The sequence below is a fragment of the Zootoca vivipara genome, chromosome 12 (assembly GCF_965207765.1).
Source record: "Zootoca vivipara chromosome 12, rZooViv2.hap1.1, whole genome shotgun sequence".
NCBI classification, from domain to species: domain Eukaryota; kingdom Metazoa; phylum Chordata; class Lepidosauria; order Squamata; family Lacertidae; genus Zootoca; species Zootoca vivipara.
The window spans coordinates 30,302,317-30,324,870 of record NC_142595.1 but is presented as its reverse complement, the minus strand read 5'-3'; the positions used below and the strand labels follow the sequence as shown (position 1 = coordinate 30,324,870).

General features: G+C 39.7%; 1 protein-coding gene and 1 pseudogene across 1 annotated transcript; both read left to right on the top strand.

Annotated features, from left to right (window-relative positions):
* The first annotated feature begins 884 nt into the window (after window positions 1-884).
* LOC148683914 (vomeronasal type-2 receptor 26-like) lies at window positions 885-11,030 on the top strand (annotated as a pseudogene).
* Window positions 11,031-12,500: 1,470 nt separating this feature from the next.
* Window positions 12,501-20,095, top strand: LOC148683913 (vomeronasal type-2 receptor 26-like). The gene is made up of 6 exons (XM_088654654.1): window positions 12,501-12,643; window positions 14,196-14,487; window positions 14,828-15,676; window positions 17,346-17,573; window positions 18,114-18,240; window positions 19,024-20,095. The coding sequence occupies exons 1-6, from the start codon at window positions 12,501-12,503 to the stop codon at window positions 19,920-19,922; spliced, it is 2,538 nt and encodes an 845-aa protein (XP_088510780.1). The 3' UTR covers window positions 19,923-20,095.
* Window positions 20,096-22,554: the final 2,459 nt, after the last annotated feature.

The following is a 22,554-nucleotide window of genomic DNA, read 5'->3' as shown; positions in this document are numbered from 1 at the left end:
TTCTAAGCTTCCCATCCATGCTTTAGGGATTCATCCCCAGACTGAATGCTTCAGTATACAGTGGCGCCTCGACTTACGAATTTAATCCGTTCTGAAGGCACCTTTGTAGGTCGAAAAATTTGTAAGTAAAAAATTGTAAGCCATTGGAAACACAATTTCCCATAGGAATGCATTGGAAACGGAAAAATTCGTAAGTCGAAGCAACCCTATCTAAAAATTCGTAAGTCGAAAAATCCCTATCTAAAACCGCCGCGGTTTCCTTTCAGATGTCAAGACATTCATAAGCGTGCGGCCATTAGCCATTAGCCCCATTCGTAAGTCGAAAAATTCGGTTGTCAAGTCGTTCGTAAGACCAAGTACCACTGTACATTTTCTTTCTCAATGTCACACTAAGCCCAAGTGCTGCAGCTGACTCAAAAAGGAAAAAAGATATGAAATTACATATAATAAACTTGTTTTCTTCAGCTGTTCTCTTCTCTATGAACCCTGTAATTATTTAAAATTATGGTGATCCTCTTCCTTACCACATATGGCATGTATTTCCAGTGACCACTCTAAAAAAGAGCAATCATAAAGAAAACAGGTATAAAATGGGCCTGTGTTTTACAGACTGCAGGGTGACAGACTGGAGAAGCAGTGCCACTCAGAATTTTATAGTCTGTAAAGTACCACCATTGACTGGCAGAATCTAGAGAAACTGTGATAGCTTGCTCTTAATGGGCAGATACTGTATGCAGTAAAATTAGACCGAAGCAGTAGATTTTGTAACATAAGAAGGATTCACCTTTATGTTTGCAATGCTGATTTTGTTGCTGTGCCTATTGATTGTGTGGTTGGTGTTTCTTCCCCTAACTGACTGCAAGGCCCTTCCCTTTACTTGCAACATGAGAGATCCTCTCCAGGTCCCACATGAGTATTATCAGCAAGGTGACCTCATCATTGCCAGTATTTCTTCTCAGTTCTTCTCCTTTTTTGACACCATATCCTTCAAGCAACACCCCAATTTGATGTTTATTGAAGATGTCCTGTAAGGAATTTTGTGTTTCCCATAAAAAAATTATGGGCAAGTTATAATTATCTCATAGTTAGATAATAGAAAGACAGGGGATATCCACATTGGGCCATACTCAGTTAGACCCATTGGAATAAATGGATTTTTTAAAAAAATATGTCCATTGACTTCAAGTGTGTGATTTCTGAGTATGAACAATCCTTTTTCAGATCTAAAGTCCACCAGTTTCTCTGCTGCTCTACATTTTTCTATAACAAAAACTGAAATAATGGGCTAATGCTGCCAATTTCTTCAAAAGTCCAATACCATACAAGCAGCATGCAAGGGCACAAGATTCAATCAAGTAGAAGGAGAAACTACTGAAGAAGCCCGTCATATGGGCGGAACAGGCGAAAAACGCCGGCAGCCTGTCTATCATTGACACTTCGTTCGACCTGCTGCCACTTTGCTGGCCGCTACATAGCCTCAAAGACCATAAAGACTGGTTTGCCTTTTGGTATTTATTTGTATATGCTATCTGCTTGATGTTTGGTTTTGGCTTCTGTGTCAGCGTTTGTATATGGTTCTCTTATTGTTTTCTTTTTGTACTAATAATACTTGATTGAAACTTGATTGAATCTGGTGCCCTTGCGTGCTGCTTGTATTGTATTGGACTTCTACATTTTTCTATGGCTTTCACAACATCTGTCTGACCTCTCCATCTCATGTCATACATTCCTCTCCTGTCTGTATTTTGCTCCAGATATATTTTAGTACTTGTATAGAAACTATACAAAATTATTGTTAATTCTTACTACTACTGTTATTTTCCACAAGTCTTCCTTTCATGATTCCTTTCACTATCTTATGTACATTCTCAATATTAAAAATGAACAAACCGAAGAAGTGATGGTTCCTTTGACACAATGCTGCCTTCACAAAATATGACAAACTCTATCATATTTATTGTGAATAGTGCTCCAGAAACATGAACAGTTTATAATATATCTAAATGGTGGCAAACTCTGTCTCTTCCTGTTCCATATTTCAAACATGCCCTACCTTTAGTTGGTAAATCAATGAATAACAATATTATAAAAATAAGTTTAAAACCCACCTATTTTTGTTTACAATTTCCATTGAAGATGTGTATGTTGTAAAGGTGTATGTTGTACAGTGTAGCTATGATGATGCACACACCAAAAATCAAATGGCTGTGCAAGACCAATGTGGACATGGAAAGCAATGCATGAGTTCTAGGAGATTGATGTGAATGGGATTGTGGTCTATGCTTTCATTACAGTGCAGTGACAAAATACTACCAGCATGTCCTAGCCTTGGTGTTTGCAGCGAAGGAGATTAATGAGAATCTCAGGATTTTACCAAATGTTACATTGGGATTCCATATCTATGACAGCTACTTCAGTGAAAAGATGACTTATCAGTCTACCCTGAAACTTATCTTTAAAGTGAAAAGGATGGTCCCCAACTACAGGTGTGATACACCAAATAATATAGTAGGTGTCATTGGGGGTCTTGGCTCTGAAACCTCCCTTTACATGGCTACCATCTTAAGCATCTACAAGATTCCTCAGGTACGTATGTGAGGCATGCAGGGTTTTGCAAAACAAAATGAAAGTAGTGTAGTTATTGTGGCACATTCTGCCTAATGCTAACTGTAAAGCACAAGCAGAAAATAGGTTATTGACATTTAGCTCCCTTGAACTTTCTCCAGTGCTCTTGTTGTAAACTGAAAGGGACCCAAATTAAACAAAAAATAAAATAAATTAGAAAGATTTATTTAAAGCAAAGCAGATAGATATATACATATGCAAACTTAGCAGTAACTTAAATATAAGAATAATTTAGGGTTACATTCAGTTAAATTTCATTCAGAGTAGCTCCATTGAAAGTAGCTAACATGACTAAGCTAGGAGAATTAATTTAAGTATGTCTAGTCTGAGTAAAGTGTAGTTGAATATCACGCCTAAGTATAAGCCAGAGTTGAAGATTTATGAAGATAACAATAATTTATGGAACAATAATTCTACCAATAATCCATATATATGACCAAAATGTGAGTTACATCCTTCTCAAAATTGCTACATATTTATTAAGTTCCTATGTATATAACTATTTAATGTAAAGATTGAACAGAGGGGAATTGCAACTACCAATTCTAGCTTGCTGAATTTCAGGCCCATGACAAATACTTTTGTTTATTCCATCAGGCATTTTAAGGTAGTGTAAGGTTTCATGGTAACTTTTAACTTTTTCTTCTCTGCATGGCTTATTTTTTATTTTATTTATTTATTTCATAAAATTGATACACCAGTTGAATGGCAAAGCAGGCAAGCAAACAAACCTACCTACTTACCTACCTACCTCAAAGCAGTTCAGGGGAAAACTAGAGTAAGATGAATCCAGGATCCATGGTATAGGATTCAGAATGGCCTCAATTGAAGATATGTTCAAATAAATCTAGGTGGGAAATGTAGGTTAGAAGCAAGGAGAGAAATGGAGGCAGAGAGGACAAAATAAATATTTCTCAACTGTGTCCTCTCTGAACACACAATTAACCTCTGATCTGGTTTCAGCAATACTTTTTCATCTTTTTTAAATAGCTCTCCTACTACTTATTTGGACCTCAGAATATTAAAACCCAGTTCCCTTTCATGTACCGCGTGGCTCCCAATGAGGAGAATCAGTACCATGGAATCGTTCAATTACTTCTGCATTTCCAGTGGACGTGGGTTGGGATCATCACATCAGGCAACGATGAAGGAGAGAATTTTGTGGAGACCTTGGTACCAAAGCTTTCCCAGAATGGCTTCTGTTTGGCTTTCACAGAAACAATGCCATCCCAGACAGACTTTTCCAAATTACTTGATGATGACCAAAGTACAGGGAACATGGCCCACCTTGTTAACCACCCCCGAACAAAAGCAGTTATTGTATACGCAGCAACTGCACCTGTACTTCATATGATATCTTTGCTGTATCACATACAAACAGTAAATATGGCAGGGGCATCTCTAGGAAGAGTGTGGATCTTGACAGCTGACTGGGACTTCCCAGCACTACAGTTTCACGGGAGCTGGAGTATAGAAGTCTTTCAGGGAGCCTTGTCCTTTGCTGTCCACAGCAGTCCGATAGACAAATTTCCAAAATTCCTTCAGTCTTTGAATCCTTATTCACCAGATGGAGACAGTTTTATCAGGGAGTTCTGGCAGCAAGCTTTTGTGTGCTTACTTTCAGATTCCCATGCGTCTGAGGAGAGTAGTGATGGTTGCACAGGGCGGGAAAAACTGGAGAGTCTTCCTGGAGCAGTTTTTGAAATGAGCATGACTCCCCAAAGCTACAGTATATACAATGCTGTCTATGTCTTAGCTCATGCTTTAGATGCAATGTATGCATTGAATCTGAAGCACAAAGCAGTGGCAGAACTTCCAAACTCACAACCATGGCAGGTAATAACTCATTAATCAAAGCATCTCATCTTGAGAGGCATGAAAATAAGATGTGCATCATTATTAAGTTTGAGCATTGTGTGACACCACAACTCTGTAGATCCAGCTTTAACTTCACAGTTCTCTTTGTCAGTATATCTTTATAGTGAATTCATGCATTCCACTTTACAGTGGTACTTCGGGTTACAAACACCTCAGCTTACAAACGCTTCAGGTTACAAACTCCGCTAACCCAGAAATAGTACCTCAAGTTAAGAACTTTGCTTCAGGATGAGAACGGAAATCGTGCTCCGGTGGCGCGGGGCAACAGGAGGCCCCATTAGCTAAAGTGGTGCTTCAGGTTAAGAACAGTTTCAGGTTAAGAATGGACCTCCGGAACGAATTAAGTTCTTAATCAGAGGTACCACTGTATCCCAAGCAGTTAAGAACACTGCACAAAGTGAAATGTTTCCTGGTTACAAAGCCTCGGTGAACCTTCTTTTTTCACAAAAAAATAAATATGTCCTTCTGTATAGATGCTGCCAGTTGGATCTGATGGAGACATACAACTTGATGCTGGCAATCCATTATTTGCATCTCGGGAGCTGATTTTTTTTAATGAATAGAATTTGATCACTGCTTGATTGTAAAAAGGAATCCCTAAACCATTTGCAGGCCAATACTCATTACGCAATGGGAGAAGTTATGGAGAGTAAATACAAGGTTTGCAGCATGTATAGGAATAAAAGAAAATATATTAAAAATGGTGTATAGATGGCATCTGACGCCGGGAAAAATTGCAAAAATATATAAAGCCAACACGGATAAGTGTTGGAAATGCCAAGAAAAAGTGGGGATTTTTTATCATTGTTGGTGGAAGTGCATCAAACTAGCTGAGTTTTGGAATGAAATTTATGAAAAATGGAAAAAATGCTGAATATTACATTTGAGAAAAAAAAACAGAGGCCTTTCTTCTAAGTATGACCCTCGAAAATATACCAAAAGACAGAGAAAATATTTTTCTTTATGCATCTGCGGCAGCTAGGATATTGGTAGCACAGAAGTGGAAAGGGGAGAATCTCTCGACAATCCAGGAATGGCAAGTTAAATTGGTAGAATTTATGAATTTATGAATTTATGAAGTTAACGGCAACAATTAGAAATATCCTGAAGCAAAAAATAAAGGCTGAGTGGAAATTTGTAGAAGAATTTTTGGAAAAAGAGAATATAAAAACAAATTTAGTGATATGTCTAGACTGAGTTATACAAGAGGCGAGATAAGTATATATAGGTTATTGAATGAATTTAGATATAATTGTTTAAAGAGAATAGCAAGTTAAAGAGGCCATATAAATGGAAGCGATACATAAATGATTGGAAGTGAATTTTAAATGTAATCCTTTTTCTTCTTTTTTTATTGTAGGGTTTTTGTATTGTTTTGTTTTTTTCTTCGCTCTTTTCAGATTATTATTCGTTTATTATGCTATGTAAAGTATGCAATTTTCTTTTCTCTTTAAAAAATTTGAATGAAAAATATTTTAACAGACCATTTGCATAAAATATAAAATAGAGGTTTAAAAAAGTTGGCTTTAAAAAAATCTAAATCTAAATAAAATGAGCAGTTGAATTATTCATTGGAAAATAAAGTTACATATTAAAATACATGTCAAAATACATGTCAGTTACTTTTAGGTCAAATAATAACATTTTAGAGTTTTCTAGCATGAAAACCCTAGGTCTTATTTGCTTGTAGTGGCTCTGGCAACTCTGGAAGGACTACCCTTCCTATAAAAAAACTTCTATTTTTGTAGAGAAGAAAGAAGTTATAGCTGTTTCTTTGATTCACCAGTAGTATATGGAAGAAGGGAAAATGAAGCTGACATCTCTTCTCTCCTGAGTAAAATCGGGAACCTTCCATATCAGTTCAAGCTGAACCAGGCTATATTGCAAAGCACTGAGTCAGGGTCTGAACTGAATCTTCACATTGGAATGTACTATCAATTTTCATAAATGTGCTTATATGGTTAAGTTGTCTTATGCCTCTTGAAAGATATAAAGGTGGGATATGAGTATTCATCATGCTCAAAATCCCGTATTGGCCTGTATATAAGCCTCACTTCTTTTTCCAAATTCTTACCATGAAAAGTTAAAGTGCGGCTTAAATTTGCTACCTTACAAAAATTGGCTATTACAATATCGCTGCTGAAGCAGACATGGGGTAAAAAACAGAACGGGTGTGAGTGCCTGTGGAACTTTAAGGAAATGGCTTATATTCGGGTATTGTCTATTCCTTCTTTTTTTCCCTTTGAATTTTAAAGGAGTGGCTTATATTCAGGCCAATACGGTAATAAATAAAACAAATGGAGGGATGGAGTAAAAATAGTTGTATTGTTATCCCTGCCCTAAATGTTTTTTAACCTGGTTTTACCTCTTCAATTTTAGCTTCATTCATTCTTGATGATATCAGTACAGTGGTACCTCAGGTTAGGAACTTAATTCGTTCTGGAGGTCTGTTCTTAACCCGAAACCGTTTTTAACCTGAGGTGCGCTTTCGATAATGGGGCCTCCCGCTGCTGCCACACTGCCGGTGTGTGATTTCCTTTCTCATCCTGGCGCAAAGTTCTCAACCGGAGGTACTACTTCCGGGTTAGCAGAATTTATAACCCAAAGTGTTTGTAACCTGAAGCGTTTGTAACCCGAGTTACTACTGTAGTTTATATTCGATGGAAAATAAAGAAAGTTGGATGAAGAAACACACACACAAAAATATTGTTTCCCATTCTATAATTTTTAAAAGCTGTTTTTACCTCTTTCAATTATAGCTCCATCCTTTCTTGAGGAGAATCTCTTTTAACAACAGTGCTGGGGACCAGGTGTCTTTGGATGAGAAAGGTGAATTAGAAAGTGGATTTGATATTATGAACTGGCTTACTTTCCCAAATAGATCCTTCCTGAGGGTAAAAGTAGGGAGGATAGATCCATGGGCAAGCAGAGAGTTCACCGTTAATGAGGAGATCATCACATGGCACAATGTGTTTAACCAGGTAGGACCTGACTTTTGATTTAAGGTTATGAAACCTCATTGATTAATAGTCTAGAATGAATCCTTAATTTATACATTTATACATGCCCACAGGGAAGGGGTGCAGCGGGAGAAACTATATCTCGGCCATAGCGTAATGTTTGTTTATTCTGCCTAGTTCACACATTAATCTGCAGTAGTGTAAAGCTCCATGAACACATATTGATGTATATATTTAAGCACATTTTCTCTTGAAATAAACATTTGAAAATGTAGTTTAAGATTTCCATTCATAGCATAAAATTTAGTCTTTCCCAATTCAAGCATTTGTGAAGGCATTGTTTTAAAAATGGCACACTTTTTCAGCACCTGAGTTCAGAGTGATGCAGGAAATCGGGAGTTATAATCCAACTGCATACACCTTCAATCTGGGCATGTGAGAACTGTGTCCAAATGATCCTCTTTGTCTTGCAATTCACGCAGTCCCAATATGCTGCTAACCCCTAATATGTACTAGCCTTTTACTTCCTCTTAGTGGGTGGCGCTGTGGTCTAAACTACTGAGCCTCTTGGGCTTGCCGATCAGAAGGTTGGGGGTTCGAATCCCTGCAACAGGGTGAGCTTCCATTGATATGTCCCAGCTCCTGTCAACCTAGTACAGTGGGACCTCGACTTACGAAGTACTCGACATCCGACGTTTTCGATTTACAAGCAGAAAAAGTGGCCGCACGCTTATGATTTTTTTGACATCCGAACGGAAAACCCGTTCGCAGCTAGATGCGGTTTCCTCGACTTACGAATTTTTAAATGCGGTTTCCTCGACTTACGAATTTTTCTGTTTCCAATGCATTCCTATGGGAAACGGCTTTTCCTATGGGAAACTTGACTTACGAAGTTTTCGACCTACGAGTGTGCATTCGGAATGGATTAAATTCGTAAGTCGAGGTCCCACTGTAGTTTGAAGGCATGCCAGTGCAAGTAGATAAATAGGTACCACTGTGGCAGGAAGGTAAATGGCGTTTCTGTGTGCTTTGGTTTCTGTCATGGTGTTCCGTTTTGCCAGAAGTGGTTTAGCCATGCTGGCCACATGACCTGGAAAGCTGTCTGTTGACAAACACCAGGTCCCTTGGCCTGAAAGCGAGTTGAGTGCCGCAACCCCATAGTTGCCTTTGATAGGACTTAATCCAGGGGTACTTCCCCCCCCCCCCATGACCCTCTTTGCCCTGCAATTCAGGCAGTACAAATCTGCTGCTAACCCCTACAACTTCCTCTCATTTATAAATAGGTGCTGCCTTTTTCCATGTGTAATAACATGTGCCAGCCAGGTTCTGTTAAAAAAAAGAAGGAGGGAGAACCATTTTGCTGCTATGATTGTGAACCATGTCCAGAAGGGAAGATTTCTAATCCAAAAGGCAAGTATTTGCCAAATTGTCAAATGATATCCCTCTGATTTCCAATGGCTCATTTAGCTTCGCATTGATTTAAATGACAAACTCACAATGTTAAAACCCCTATGTAAAGATGGGCGTTTTATAGGCCTAACACCACACATTATATAAAAAACTAATTTATTGGATTATTTCATAACCCTTATTTATGTAGGGGTGCAGAATGCAAGAAGAAGCATCACACATGTTGTCTTTCTCACAGTCTCTTCGAAATACCGGTAAACCAGTGTGTGTTTTGCAAGATTATGTTCAGACTGTTGCCTATGTGGAAAATTCATTGACTGAGGTGTCAACATGGCTTTTCCTTCCTAGAAATGGGCAATTGTATGAAATGTCCAGAAGGCCAGTATCCAAATGAAGACCAAGATGGATGTCTCCCCAAGATGTTACACTTTCTGTCTTATGATGAAAATTTCAGCATCACTTTAGCTTTCATGGCATTTTCATTTTCTGTGATCACTGCTTTGGTGCTTAAAATATTCATTAAATACAAGGAGACCCCCCTTGTTAAAGCCAACAATCGTGGCCTCACGTTTACTCTGCTCATTGCCCTCTTGCTTTGCTTCCTCTGCTCCTTGCTGTTCTTTGGAAGGCCTCAGAAGGTAACCTGCCTCCTAAGGCAAACAGCTTTTGGCATCGTCTTCACTGTGGCTGTTTCTTCCGTGTTGGCAAAAACCACCACAGTGATTTTGGCATTCATGGCCACAAGGCCAGGATCCAGGATGAGGAACTGGGTGGGGAAAAGACTGGCAGCTTCTATTGTTTTCTCCTGTTCCTTCATTCAAGGAGCTCTTTGTACTGTGTGGCTCCTTACTGCTCCTCCGTTCCCACATTTGGACATGGACACTTTGGCTAAAGAAATTGTGGCTGAATGTAATGAAGGGTCTGTCCCTATGTTTTATTCTGTTCTCGGGTACCTGGGATTTCTGGCTCTTGTCAGCTTTGCTGTGGCTTTTCTTGCTAGGGAGTTGCCCAGCACTTTCAATGAAGCCAAGTTCATCACTTTTAGCATGTTAGTGTTTTGCAGTGTGTGGGTCTCTTTTGTGCCAACTTACCTGAGCACAAAGGGAAAATACATGGTGGCTGTGGAGATCTTCTCCATCTTAGCCTCTAGTGCTGGTTTATTGGGCTGTATCTTTGCTCCTAAATGCTATATAATTTTACTGAGGCCTGAGCTGAACAACAAGAAGTACCTAGCAAAGAGAAATAAGTAGAAGTTAGTAGTTTGGGTCACATATTTCTTCTGAGATGTTGATGTGAGTTCCTCTTTACTGGTTTGGAATTCTGTGCTGGTTTTTCTCCTGATGATCCAGGGCTGTCTCCACCTGACTTGAGCAGGGGTCCATTGGACACATAACGGAACTCCAGAGATATATGCAATATTCCCTCAATGTACCTTTTGCAGTCATTTTATTTATTTATTTTAAAAAACCCGACTTTCTAAAAAAAAACTGCTTAACATTTGAAATGGCAGGTAGAATGAAACAAACATCTGATGGGTTTTTTGTGAGTGTGAATAAACATAACTGTCAGAGGGTCATTGTGGCTATTCTAAAATAACTCCGCCTGAGTCCAGTTTGTCTTCAAAGACGTTTATTGTGCTATTTATTTACAGTGTAGAGACAGCTTAAAACATGACCTCTCATCCCAAATCAGAATCCGGCAATGGTGTACATCTGTTTGTACGCCGGCAATGTAGTCTGGGCACCCCGAAACGCCGCCCCCTTAACCTGCGTTGTGGTGCTCTCCTTACTTCTGGCGCCGGAAGGAGTGATGCCCTTTCAACTTCCTCCCTCAGCGGTGCCCTGGCTTTGCAGCATCCCTAAGCGTCTTCCTGCATCCCTCTGGTGCTCTCTGTACTTGATGAGGATGATGGGGGCTGGCTCCATGTAGGGAATCACCCTTACAATAACCATTTATGGTTTTATTTGGGATTACTTTCGCTTTACATTTAGGTTTCCACAAATGCCATTTAAATTGGTTATTATGTGTCAAAGTTACACCCATGAGAAAAGCACCCGAGTCTCCCAGTTGATGGAGAATGGAAAGAAAACTTTCCACCACCCATCACCATCATCTGTGAGGGAAGAGGATATGAGCAGATTTATAATGCCTGAATGATTGGTATTGGCAGAGAGGATTATGATATTTGTAAAGGAACTGCAGTACATCAAATAATTCACAGAGGTTAAAGCTCATGTTCAATGAAAAAGATCCCAAAGCCTAGGGTTAAAAAAAAAGACCTTCCATAGAAGTCTTGGAGAGTTGCTGTCACCGTAGATAGAACTGCCTGCATTTTATGGACGCCAAGAGTGCCAGTTTGGCCCCGCGATTCTGGGTGTCTGGGGACATGAGTGCCATGCAACATGCATGGCCCTGGCACTGAAATTTGTGGTGCCCCGCCCCTTCATGGAGAATTTTGTGGGTACTTGGTCACCCCAGGGAGTTGGCACTTATGAGATCTATACCGTTACCAGTAACTCTTTGAAACATGGGATGCCAACAAGGCGAGCATAATCATTAGAACAGTGTGGAATACAAACTAAAAATTGCTTGAACTTGAATTTTTCCACAGTTAACAATCATTCAGGGATAGTGGTGAAAATAAATGGTGCAAGGATGTTTGCAGTGCAGGCCACACAGGTATGTTTCCACATACATGGAACCATCACATGCTTACAGAGAATGATTATATAATCCTTTGAATATAAAATGTGATTCATTAAATCCTCATAAAAATAACCTCATGTAATATCAAAATGACAGAGGAAGTTTCTTAATATATATTGCAAGCAGCCAGAAGACTGCACAATTGTAAGCCTATGCAGGGGAACAGAGAAAAGGCATCATTCATACTGCCATTTGTATCCCAGGTTTTTCCACTTTCTCTAGGGCAATAACAGAAAACCTGTGGCCCTTCAGATATGAATGAACTACAGCACCTGTCTTCCCTCACCATTGGCCGCATTGGCCATACTGATCGGGGCAGAAGTGGCTGCAGTCCAACAACTTCCAGAGCATTCCTCATCCCTGCTCTATGGTTTACGCCACAGACCTAATTCTTTTGGTTGCATTTTCTTGCTCAGTATCACAGTAAGCCCAGGTGTTGCTCCTCAATTAATAAACCAAAAGATGTGTGATGACACCTACAGATACCCTTTCTTCACCTGCTCTGTCCCTTGTGAACAGAATGCTTTGGGGAATCTACTAGTGAGCTCTGCAATTATGAAAAATTATGGTGATCTGCCTTCTAGCCAAGGATGGCATGGATTTTTTTAGTGACCACTCTCACAATAAGCGATCATGATGAAAGCAGATATAAAACATGCCTGGCTTTTTCAGACTGTGAAGTGACAGACTGGACAAACTAGGCTGCTGGTTTTTTTTTTTTTACGGGCCATAAACTATCACTTTTGGCTAGCAGAACCAGAATACTCAGTAAATTGATTATACAGTAATGAATTAGATCGGAGCAGTGGATTTTGCTTCACCCTGAGTGGTGCAATGCTGATTTTGTTGCTGTGGCTACTGGTTGTATGGTTGGTGCTTCTTCCCCTAAGTGATTGCAAGACACTTCCCTTCACTTGCACAATGAATGATCCCCTCCGTATTCCACATGAGTATTTTCAGTCAGGTGACCTCATCATTGGCAGCATCGTGTCTCAGTCTCTCCCCTTTTCTGACTTTGTGAACTTTGATCAACATCCCAATGAAATGCTTTTTGAAGAACCCCTGTAAGGAATTTCTTGTTTCATATAAAAGCATTTATAGACAGGCTATAATAATCCCATTCCTTCATTTATTTATATTTTATTTATGCATTTTACATATCTTAGTACATGAGTTATACAGTTGCCATTGTTTATCTTACACTCTGACTTCTACACACATCACTATGTGGGGTCTTATTTAGTCCTTGTTAAGCTGCATCTCTTTATTTACCACCCTTCTTCTGCTTATATTGACTGCTGTTTATATATCTAATCCCACTTGGAAGTTTATATGATTGTTCTATTTCTTTAAATATTTGTCAAAGTATTCCCACTCTTCTTTTATATCTGATTCATTCTGATTTCTTTTCCTTGCAGTCAACTTTGCTAGCTCTGCATATTCTCTTAGCTTATTCTACCAGTCTATTTTTGCAGGACTATTTTTGTCCTTCCACCTTTGGGCATAAATTATTCTGGCCGCTGCTATTGCATAGAAGAAAAGACTAAGTGCTTTCTTGGTTATTTCTCCTTCTACTATACTCAATAAGAACATCTCTGGTTTCTGGGGAAATGAGACCCTTAACATATTCTTTAGTTCTGAGTATATCATTATTCTTTGGCTTTCTTTACCCATGTGAGATATCTATGGGTAAAGTAAATAATGTTTGAAATGTCTCTTTGATATCAGGAAAATATGCTTTTCCTGGATCCTTGCAATATACATACATACATACATACATACATACATACATACATACATACTGTACACACACACACACACATTCATGTATGTTTTAGAGGATAGTTAGTTCCTTTCTCAATTTGCCACACACCCCCTTTTATCAGCTCTACACACCAACAATTTCTCTGCCAGAATATATTTCTCCATGGTGTTCACAATATCTAGTTGATTTTATCATCAGTTTGTCTGTCTCTGCTGTCATGTACATATCTTTATTTTGTTCCAGATATAGGGTGATGGCCAGTGCTAGTCCTACTCAAATAGATTCAATGGAATTAATAGACATTTCTAATTTAGAGTTAGTCATCTAGTTTCATACAACTCATAATGATTTTGACAAATTAACAGTCCAAAAGTATTTTTTACAGCATAAGCTAAATTTTCAGAGTGAATGGTATCCTTTCATAGATTATTAAAGGGGTTGATATAATAACAGTACCATTAATATATTTGTTTCATTATTTATTTATTGTCTTAGTCACCTACAAGAGGGCAATATCAATATGCAAACATGTTAAAAGAAAACGAATAAAACAATCAATTGTGTTTCTAAAATATGAATGTACATCATTTCTTTTGAGGTGAAGGCAGAACTGGAAATTCTGCCTTCTCAAAAGTTGGACAAACTTTGTGCTGCTTAATGCGGACAGAGCTTCAGAAAAATGAACAGAATGCCTGCCTCTCTATGTTAATTTTTTTTTAAAGATATGTCCTGTAGAAAAACAGATGTCTCTGTAAAAACAGTGTGGACTTGTGGGTTCATGATATCTCAGATATTCAGTTATTTATGAGGTCTAAAATATTGGTTTAATGTGGTATATATTTTTATTGCAGCGTAGTGATAAAAAACTACCAGCATGTCCTGGCTTTGGTGTTTGCAGTCAAAGAGATCAATGAGAATCCCAGGATCTTACCAAATGTTACACTGGGATTCCACATCTATGACAGCTACTTCAATGAAAAAATAACTTACCAGACTATCCTAAATCTTCTCTTTCAAGTGGAAAGGATGGTCCCCAATTACAACTGTGACAAGCAGAAGAATCTGATAGGTGCTATTGGGGGACTCGAGTCTGAAACCTCTCTTTACATGACCACCATCTTAAGCATCTATAAGATTCCTCAGGTGGGATATGTATGCGAAGCATGTGATATTTCGCAGATATAGTATATAGAAAAATGCTTAAGAAAAGAGGAGGCATATTGTTATGGCATATGCTGCATAATTACAAACTACGTCTTTGCATTCAAGGCATAATGTCACTCACCCCTGTGTTTGCTCAGCATTGGAAGGTAGGGAGTCTGGTGCTAATAGCACCAGAAATGCAGAAAAACTAGTTTCAAATTTTAGGGGGGGGGGGATGAGGAAATGGATAAAGGGAGGACGAAACATTATTCTCTCTTTTCAATCTTTCTGAAAGTTCACAATCATTGACCTGGTGTCAACAATACATTTCTTTTTGTAGCTCTCTTATTTCCTGTTTGGTCCTTCTCTGAGTGCTAAAATCCAGTTCCCTTTCCTCTATCGGGTGGTCCCCAATGAAGAGAATCAGTACTTGGGAATTGTCAAACTACTACTTCATTTCCAGTGGACTTGGGTTGGAATTTTCACATCAGATGATGACAAAGGAGAAAGTTTTGTACAGCTCTTGATACCCAAACTCTCCCAGAATGGCATCTGCTTGGGTTTCACTGATAGGACACCAGCCCTGACAGACTTTTCTCAATTACTGGAGAGGTACCAAGCGGAAGCGGATAGGCTTTGCCTTGTTAACGACACTAAAGTAAAAACAATTATCGTGTTTTCAGAAACTATGTCTATATTGCGTTTGATATATTTATTGTATCAAGTGGAAAGAGATAAGACGGCCGAGACGTCCCTTGGCAGAGTGTGGATCATGACAGCCCAATGGGACTTTCCAGCAGTACAGTTTCACAGGAGCTGGAGTATAGAAGTATTTCAGGGAGCCATGTCTTTTGCAGTTCACACCAATCAGATAGAGGGTTTCCAAATTTTCCTGCAGTCGTTAAATCCTCATTCGCTGAATCGAGATGGTTTTATAAAGGACTTCTGGCAGCAGGCTTTTGACTGCTTACTTTCAGATTCTCAAGTGGCTGCAGAAAGCGATGGAACTTGCACAGGGAAGGAAAAGCTAGGCAGCCTTTCTGGACCATTTTTTGAAATGAGCATGACTTCTCAAAGCTATAGTATATACAATGCTGTTTATGTGATAGCCCATGCTTTACATGCTATGTACTCATTGAATCACAAGAAAAGAGGGGTGACAGCACTTCCCAACCCACAACCATGGCAGGTATTACATCATAACCAAAACATCTCTACAATCACAAAACACCTTTAAGTCCAAATATGACCTGTGATGATGAGGTACAGAAAATTGAACATTTCCAGCTCTAACCTCTCAGCTATTCTTCTTATCGGATGAAAATATATATATGTAGTGCAGGAATGCACACATTTCCTGTCACACTGTTGGAGTAGCACATGGGCAGACATTTATTGCTTCTGGAGAATGAATGAACCCACATCTTTCTTTTATTATAGTCTCCTAAAATAATGGGCTTGAAGCATGACCTGTGTCAACAAGGAGTTCTGTCTTCAGTTTTGTGGGCCCAACTTGATGGAAACCTGCTCACACAAGAAGTTAGACAGGGACCATCCCCACTGATTTTAAGATGCATGATTAAAACCATTTCATTTCAGAATGCCTTTGGATCAAGAATGCTTCCTTGATATATATATATATATATATATATATAGAGAGAGAGAGAGAGAGAGAGAGAGAGAGAGAGAGAGAGAGAGTTCACATTTTTGAGATTTTTAATTTCTGAGATTTTTTCATTTGTGAAGTTTTATATATGTTTTACATGTAGTATATTGCATATTTTTTTCATTCTAAGCTGCTTTGAGACTTAGATGGCGAAAAGTGGTTTGTTTTTTTAACTTTACGAAAGATAAATAAATAAATACAGGAAGCCACTACAAATTGATGGGGTTTCCTCTCACAACAAAGGCATGATCAAAGATGATTTATTTACAGTCATACCTCGGTTTAAGTACGCCTCGGTTTGGGTATTTTCAGTTTAAGTACTCCGTGGACCTGTCTGGAATGGATTTATCGACTTTCCATTACTTCCAATGGGAAAGTTTGCTTCAGGTTAAGTACGCTTCAGTTTAAGTACTCCGCGGACCGTCTGGAATGGATTAATCCACTTTCCATTACTTTCAATGGGAAAATTCGCTTCAGGTTAAGTGCGCTTCAGGTTAAGTACAGACTTCCGGAACCAATTGTGTTTGTAAACCAAGGTACCACTGTATACTCAATAGAAAAGAATACAGATGTGTGCTTTCTTCCATCATGAAAGTCACATAAACTAAGAAAGGATTGACAAGTAGTCTCCCATCCAGGTACTGAGCATATTTGTTCACCTTTAGGATGGTGGATGCATTGTGTGCTGTCAGACTATGTACTAATTGGTAACCACAGGCAACAGTAAAACAAGAGACCTACCAAGACAGCATCAGGTATCTCTTGTCTGAACCTGCCTATCCATTCAGGTCATTTGTGTAAGCAGTGCTGTGTGTTTTCTCATCATCTGAAGTGCAGTGGGTTGATTTCCAAAGCAGTGCCTTATTTGTGGTGATGTCTAATCAAGTGAAGCCTCACACTGCCCCTTCTCTGCTTAAGTTAAGATGATAGATGAGAGGGCTTCTTCTTCCTATGATATTTGAATCATAGATAGTTGTCAGCCTTGATAGGCCTCTTCTTATAGTGCTGCTTCTGGTTTGTATTGATATATTTGCTTATGTTTTATATTGTTTGACTTTACTCTATCTTTTTAAATGTTACTATTAGGCTAACTCTTAGATAGAAAATGTCAGGTAGCAGTATTTTACATGATAATGAACAAAGAAAATTGAGTGAAGCATGAATTGTTGTTATTATTCCTCTTTGATTATAGCTTCATCCCTTCTTGAGGAGAATCACTTTCAACAACAGTGCTGGGGATCAGGTTTCTCTGGATGAGCGAGGTGAATTAGAAAGCAGATTTGATATTATAAACTGGGTTACTTTCCCAAATAGGTCTTTCTCGAGGGTGAAAGTAGGAAGGATTGATTCATGGGCCTTACCAGACAAAAAGTTTACTCTTCATGAGGAGATCATCACATGGCACAAGATGTTTAACCAGGTAGTGTCTGACTTTTGGTTCTAGCTGGGGGGGGGGACCAAACCCATAAGTAATGACTGACCCAGGAGCAATCCTGGATTACTCATTTATTTATTCAATTTTTAGGTCTTTAAAGCTATTTGGCCATGTGCTAAGATGGAATTTCTTGCCTCCCTAGTGTCAAGGGCTGTTTCATTTCCAGTGCAAATAGTGTATTGGGATGGGGTGACATTATGACCACATAGAGAAAAAAGATGATTTTTCTCACCTCACTCAGCTAATGCTCACTTGTGCCCCCCCTTTACATTTATTAAGATATGCACATCAATTGCATTCACCCAATTAATATATTTAGCTTGAGCCGTCATATATTGTAAATCTTTTGCCTTTACAAGGCACCAATGGACACAGAACCAGACTAGTGGGTGTCTTCTCTTTTGTGTACTTTATGAGGCATGTTATGAGACCATGAAAATATGAATGTGCTTTCCTGATTCCATTAGTGCAAGTTGTACATTAAAAGCATGCTCTAAGCTTATCCTGTCTTGCATTCACGCACAGACGCCTCCCTCTTCAGTGTGTAATGACAACTGCCGTCCAGGTTCTGTTAGAAAAAAGAAAGAGGGGGAGCAGTTTTGTTGCTATGATTGTGACCCATGTCCAGAAGGGAAGATTTCTAACAAAAATGGTAAGTGTCCACCATATTATCATATTAAAATGAGTGTTCTTAGACTTTCCTTAACTTCTGTAAATATTAAATTAGGTTTGTGGGTATATATTAGTAACTTTACAATACACTCAGCAATGTTAACTATTGTATTAAAGGGTGGGTATGTTAACAGCACACCTCATAATGAACTATTTCACTAGACACTGAACAATTCTTTGTGTGTGGGGGGGGATTTGAGAGTGAGGTTGCACATACTGTCCTTCCTGTGTATGAATTCAGCTTAACAAAGGCCAAAGGGAGGAGTGCTATCTAGATCCTGGGACTCTTATCAAAATTGTGCCCTCTCCCCAAGCCATATTCCTCACCGCATATAATCACTGTCATCAACTTACCTTCATGTCCTCCATGGTTGCTTTGCCTGGCTAGAATGTGCCCTTCAATTGTGAAAATGCCTCTTGCTTGTCTAGATGGAGGATGGAGATGTGTCTATGTGTAGAAACCTTTGAACTTAGCACAGCCAGAATAAATATAAATGTAAGGGTTACATCTGTTTCTCCAGCTATTCTGACCTCCTAATGTAACTAAGTTTGTCTCTGGCCTCACCTACCACTGGAATGAAGCCCAAAAAGATTACTCATGAGGGATCATGGCCCCCATACTGAAAATACTGAAAATGTGTAAGAACCATTCTATAGAACTGTAAATATTGCTTTTCAAGGGTACTTCAGAGAAACCTATGTACTTGTTTCAGAGATGGATGTATCATCATCTCCACAACATAATGCATTCTCTCTTTTCTAGGAATGGACAATTGTATTGAATGCCCAGAAGATCAGTATCCAAATGGAGACCAAGATGGATGTCTACCAAAGGCTTTAAATTTTTTAGCTTACAATGAAGTTTTGAGCATCACTTTAGCTTTTATTGTACTTTCATTTTCTGTGCTCTCAGCTTTGGTGCTAGTGATGTTCATTAAATACCACAACACTCCCATTGTCAAAGCCAACAACCGAGGGCTTAGCTACACTCTGCTCATTGCCCTCCTGCTCTGCTTCCTCTGTTCTTTCCTGTTTATTGGGAAACCTCAAACAGTAACCTGCCTCTTAAGGCAAACAGCTTTTGGCATCATCTTCACGGTGGCTGTTTCTTCTGTGCTGGCAAAAACTATCACTGTGGTTTTAGCATTCATGGCCACACGACCAGGATCCAGGATGAGGAACTGGGTGGGGAAAAGACTGGCAGCTTCTATTGTTTTCTCCTGTTCCTTCATTCAAGGAGCTCTTTGTACTGTGTGGCTCTGTACTGCTCCCCCATTCCCACATTTGGCCATGGACACTTTATCTAAAGAAATTGTGGTTGAATGTAATGAAGGGTCTGCCCTTATGTTTTATTTTGTTCTTGGCTACATGGGACTTCTGGCTCTTGTCAGCTTTGTTGTGGCTTTTCTTGCTAGGTCTTTGCCCAACACTTTTAATGAAGCCAAGTTCATCACTTTCAGCATGTTGGTGTTTTGCAGTGTGTGGCTCTCTTTTGTTCCTACTTATCTGAGCACAAAGGGAAAACACATGGTGGCTGTGGAGATCTTCTCCATCATAGCTTCTAGTGCTGGATTACTAGCTTGCATCTTTTTTCCGAAATGCTATATAATTATCATGAAGCCTGAGCTGAACAACAAGGAACACTTAACAAGAAGGAAGTAGAAGGAAGTAGTTCATGTCATACATTTCTTCTGAGATATTGATGAGTCCCTCATTACTGATTTTGAATTCTGAGGAAAAGATAAGTAAAAGTTAGAAACTAGGATATTGTTCTTCATTTCCTTGATATTTATTATACAAATTGTATTGGTCACGACTGTTCTTGAGATATTTTCTTTTCAATTCAGGATCATAGTGCCCTGGAACTGTAACCAAAAATACCCCACAAAAGTGTGATGTTACTAAGAATTGTGCATATGAGACTGAGGACAAGAAAACAAGTGTGTCAAGTATGGGAGTTTCCTTTTCCCTTCTGGTAGCTCAACAATAAGAATTAACGAGCATATGGTAGATTTATTGTCCTTTTATTACAGCATTGTGTTGGAAGCACAAACAGGAACCCTCTGCAAGGATATCAGTTGCCTACTCTGACTCCTCCCCACTTTCACAGCAAGAAGTGTGCCAACAGGAAGTTCCTCCCCCCCTGCATCTCCTCTGTTCTCTGACACGCTCAAATCTATGAGTTCAGGGGGAGGGAGGGCGTTCTTCCCCACTCTCTATTGATGTATCGCCCAGCTGCTCCCTCCATACTGGTTGCTTAGCTACTGTCTCGTAGCTGGGTAGCTCCTCTCTCAACTGAGCAGTCTCTGTGTCTGCATGTCTCTCTGCTTCTGGAAACAGGGTGGTGGTGGCGAATATTCCCCCTTTTCTGTTAGGAGCTGATCTCCCTATGATTGCATTCCCCAATCTTCCAATCCAGATCAGCCCCTGACAAAGTGACGGAGCAAGAATGGTATAAGAAATTTGGGGCATGCATTTGTGATAAAGATTTTTTGATAAAGTTCTGCTTTCAGAAAATGGAACATCTGAAAAGGAATCCTGCTTCAGTTTTTCATATGTGAGAGCCATTGCACCCACCCACCAACTGACTAAAGACCTAATGTGTAGAATTACAACATTATATACAGTAAAAAGAGGAAATAACCACATACCTGGTCTGAAACCATAAACTGTTCATTAATCATTCATTAGAGCAGCTTTTAAACTCAACTCACGGCTTACTGTAGCCTATTTCATTCTCAGTGTAGATCAGGCATCCCCAAACTTCGGCCCTCCAGATGTTTTGGACTACAGTTCCCATCATCCCTGACCACTGGTCCTGTTAGCTAGGTATCATGGGAGTTGTAGGCCAAAACATCTGGAGGGCCACAGTTTGGGGATGCCTGGTGTACATCATTAAAGCTCACAGCCCTGGTGGGTCTTCCTTGTAGCTGCCCTGAATGTTACCCACAGCTGCTGATCTTCCTGCCTCTGCAAAATCTTGCATTGTGATTCTGGTGGGGAGAACAGACATATGAAGTGCCATCTTGCTCATTTATATCACACTCGCTCCAGTCTGCCCAAAAGCTGCTTGGGGAAAGTGGGAAGCATAATTTACATAAGCAGGAGGGGGTGCAGGGAAGGGTCTATTCACATGCTGCCTTGTATGTGTAAATTGCACTCTTACTAACCAGGTGTGTGTGTTGGAATCTAGACAATAACATGGCATATAAAAGACAAACACAACAACAACAACAACAACAACAACAACAACAACAACAATTTTATTTATACCCCGCCCTTCCCAGTCAAGACCGGGCTCAGGGTGGCTAACAACAGGAATATCAAAGCAAGCATAAAAGAAACAATTCAATTAAAATGCAGATTAAATACAATGTTAAAATTCAATTATAAAATTAGGAATCTACAAGTGCAACCGGATAAAGCCTTAGGGGAGGGTAACACAGGGGTCAGACTGAGTCAGTCCAAATGGCAAGCGGAACAGTCAGTTCTGTCTTGCAGGCCCTACGAAAAGATGACAGCTCCCGCTGGGCCCTAGTCTCCTGAGAGAGAGCATTCCACCAGGTCGGGGCTAGTATTGAGAAGGCCCTGGTCCTGGTCGAGGCCAGTCTAACCACCTTGTGACTCAGGATCTCCAGTATGTTATTATTTGTGGACCTTAATGTCCTCTGCAGGGAGAGGCGGTCCCGTAGGTACAAGGATCCTAAGCCGCATAAGGCTTTAAAGGTCAAAACCAGCACCTTAAACCTGACCCTGTACTCCACCGGGAGCCAGTGCAGCTGGTAAAGCACTGGATGAATGTGATCTCGCGGTGAGGACCCCGTAAGGAGTCTCGCCGCGGCATTCTGCACCTGCTTGAGTTTCTGGGTCAGTTTCAAGGGCAGTCCCGCGTAGAGCGAGTTACAATAATCAAGGGATTTTGAGCACTGTAGGAAAGATCTGAATATATCTGCCCAGACACTGAGGTCCAGTGCCGAGGGCCTTCTGGCGGTTCCCTCACTGCGAGAAGCAAAGCTACAGGGAACCAGGCAGAGGGCCTTCTTGGTAGTGGCACCTGCCCTGTGGAACACCCTCCCATCAGATGTCAAAGAGATAAATAACTACCTGACATTTAGAAGACATCTGAAGGCAGCCCTGTTCAGGGAACTTTTTAATGTGTAACATTTTAATGTATTTTAAATCTTTGTTGGAAGCTGCCCAGAGTGGCTGGTGAAACCCAGGCAGATGGACGGGGTACTAATAAATAAATAAATGAATAAATAAATGAATAAATAAATAAATAAATAATTTAAGA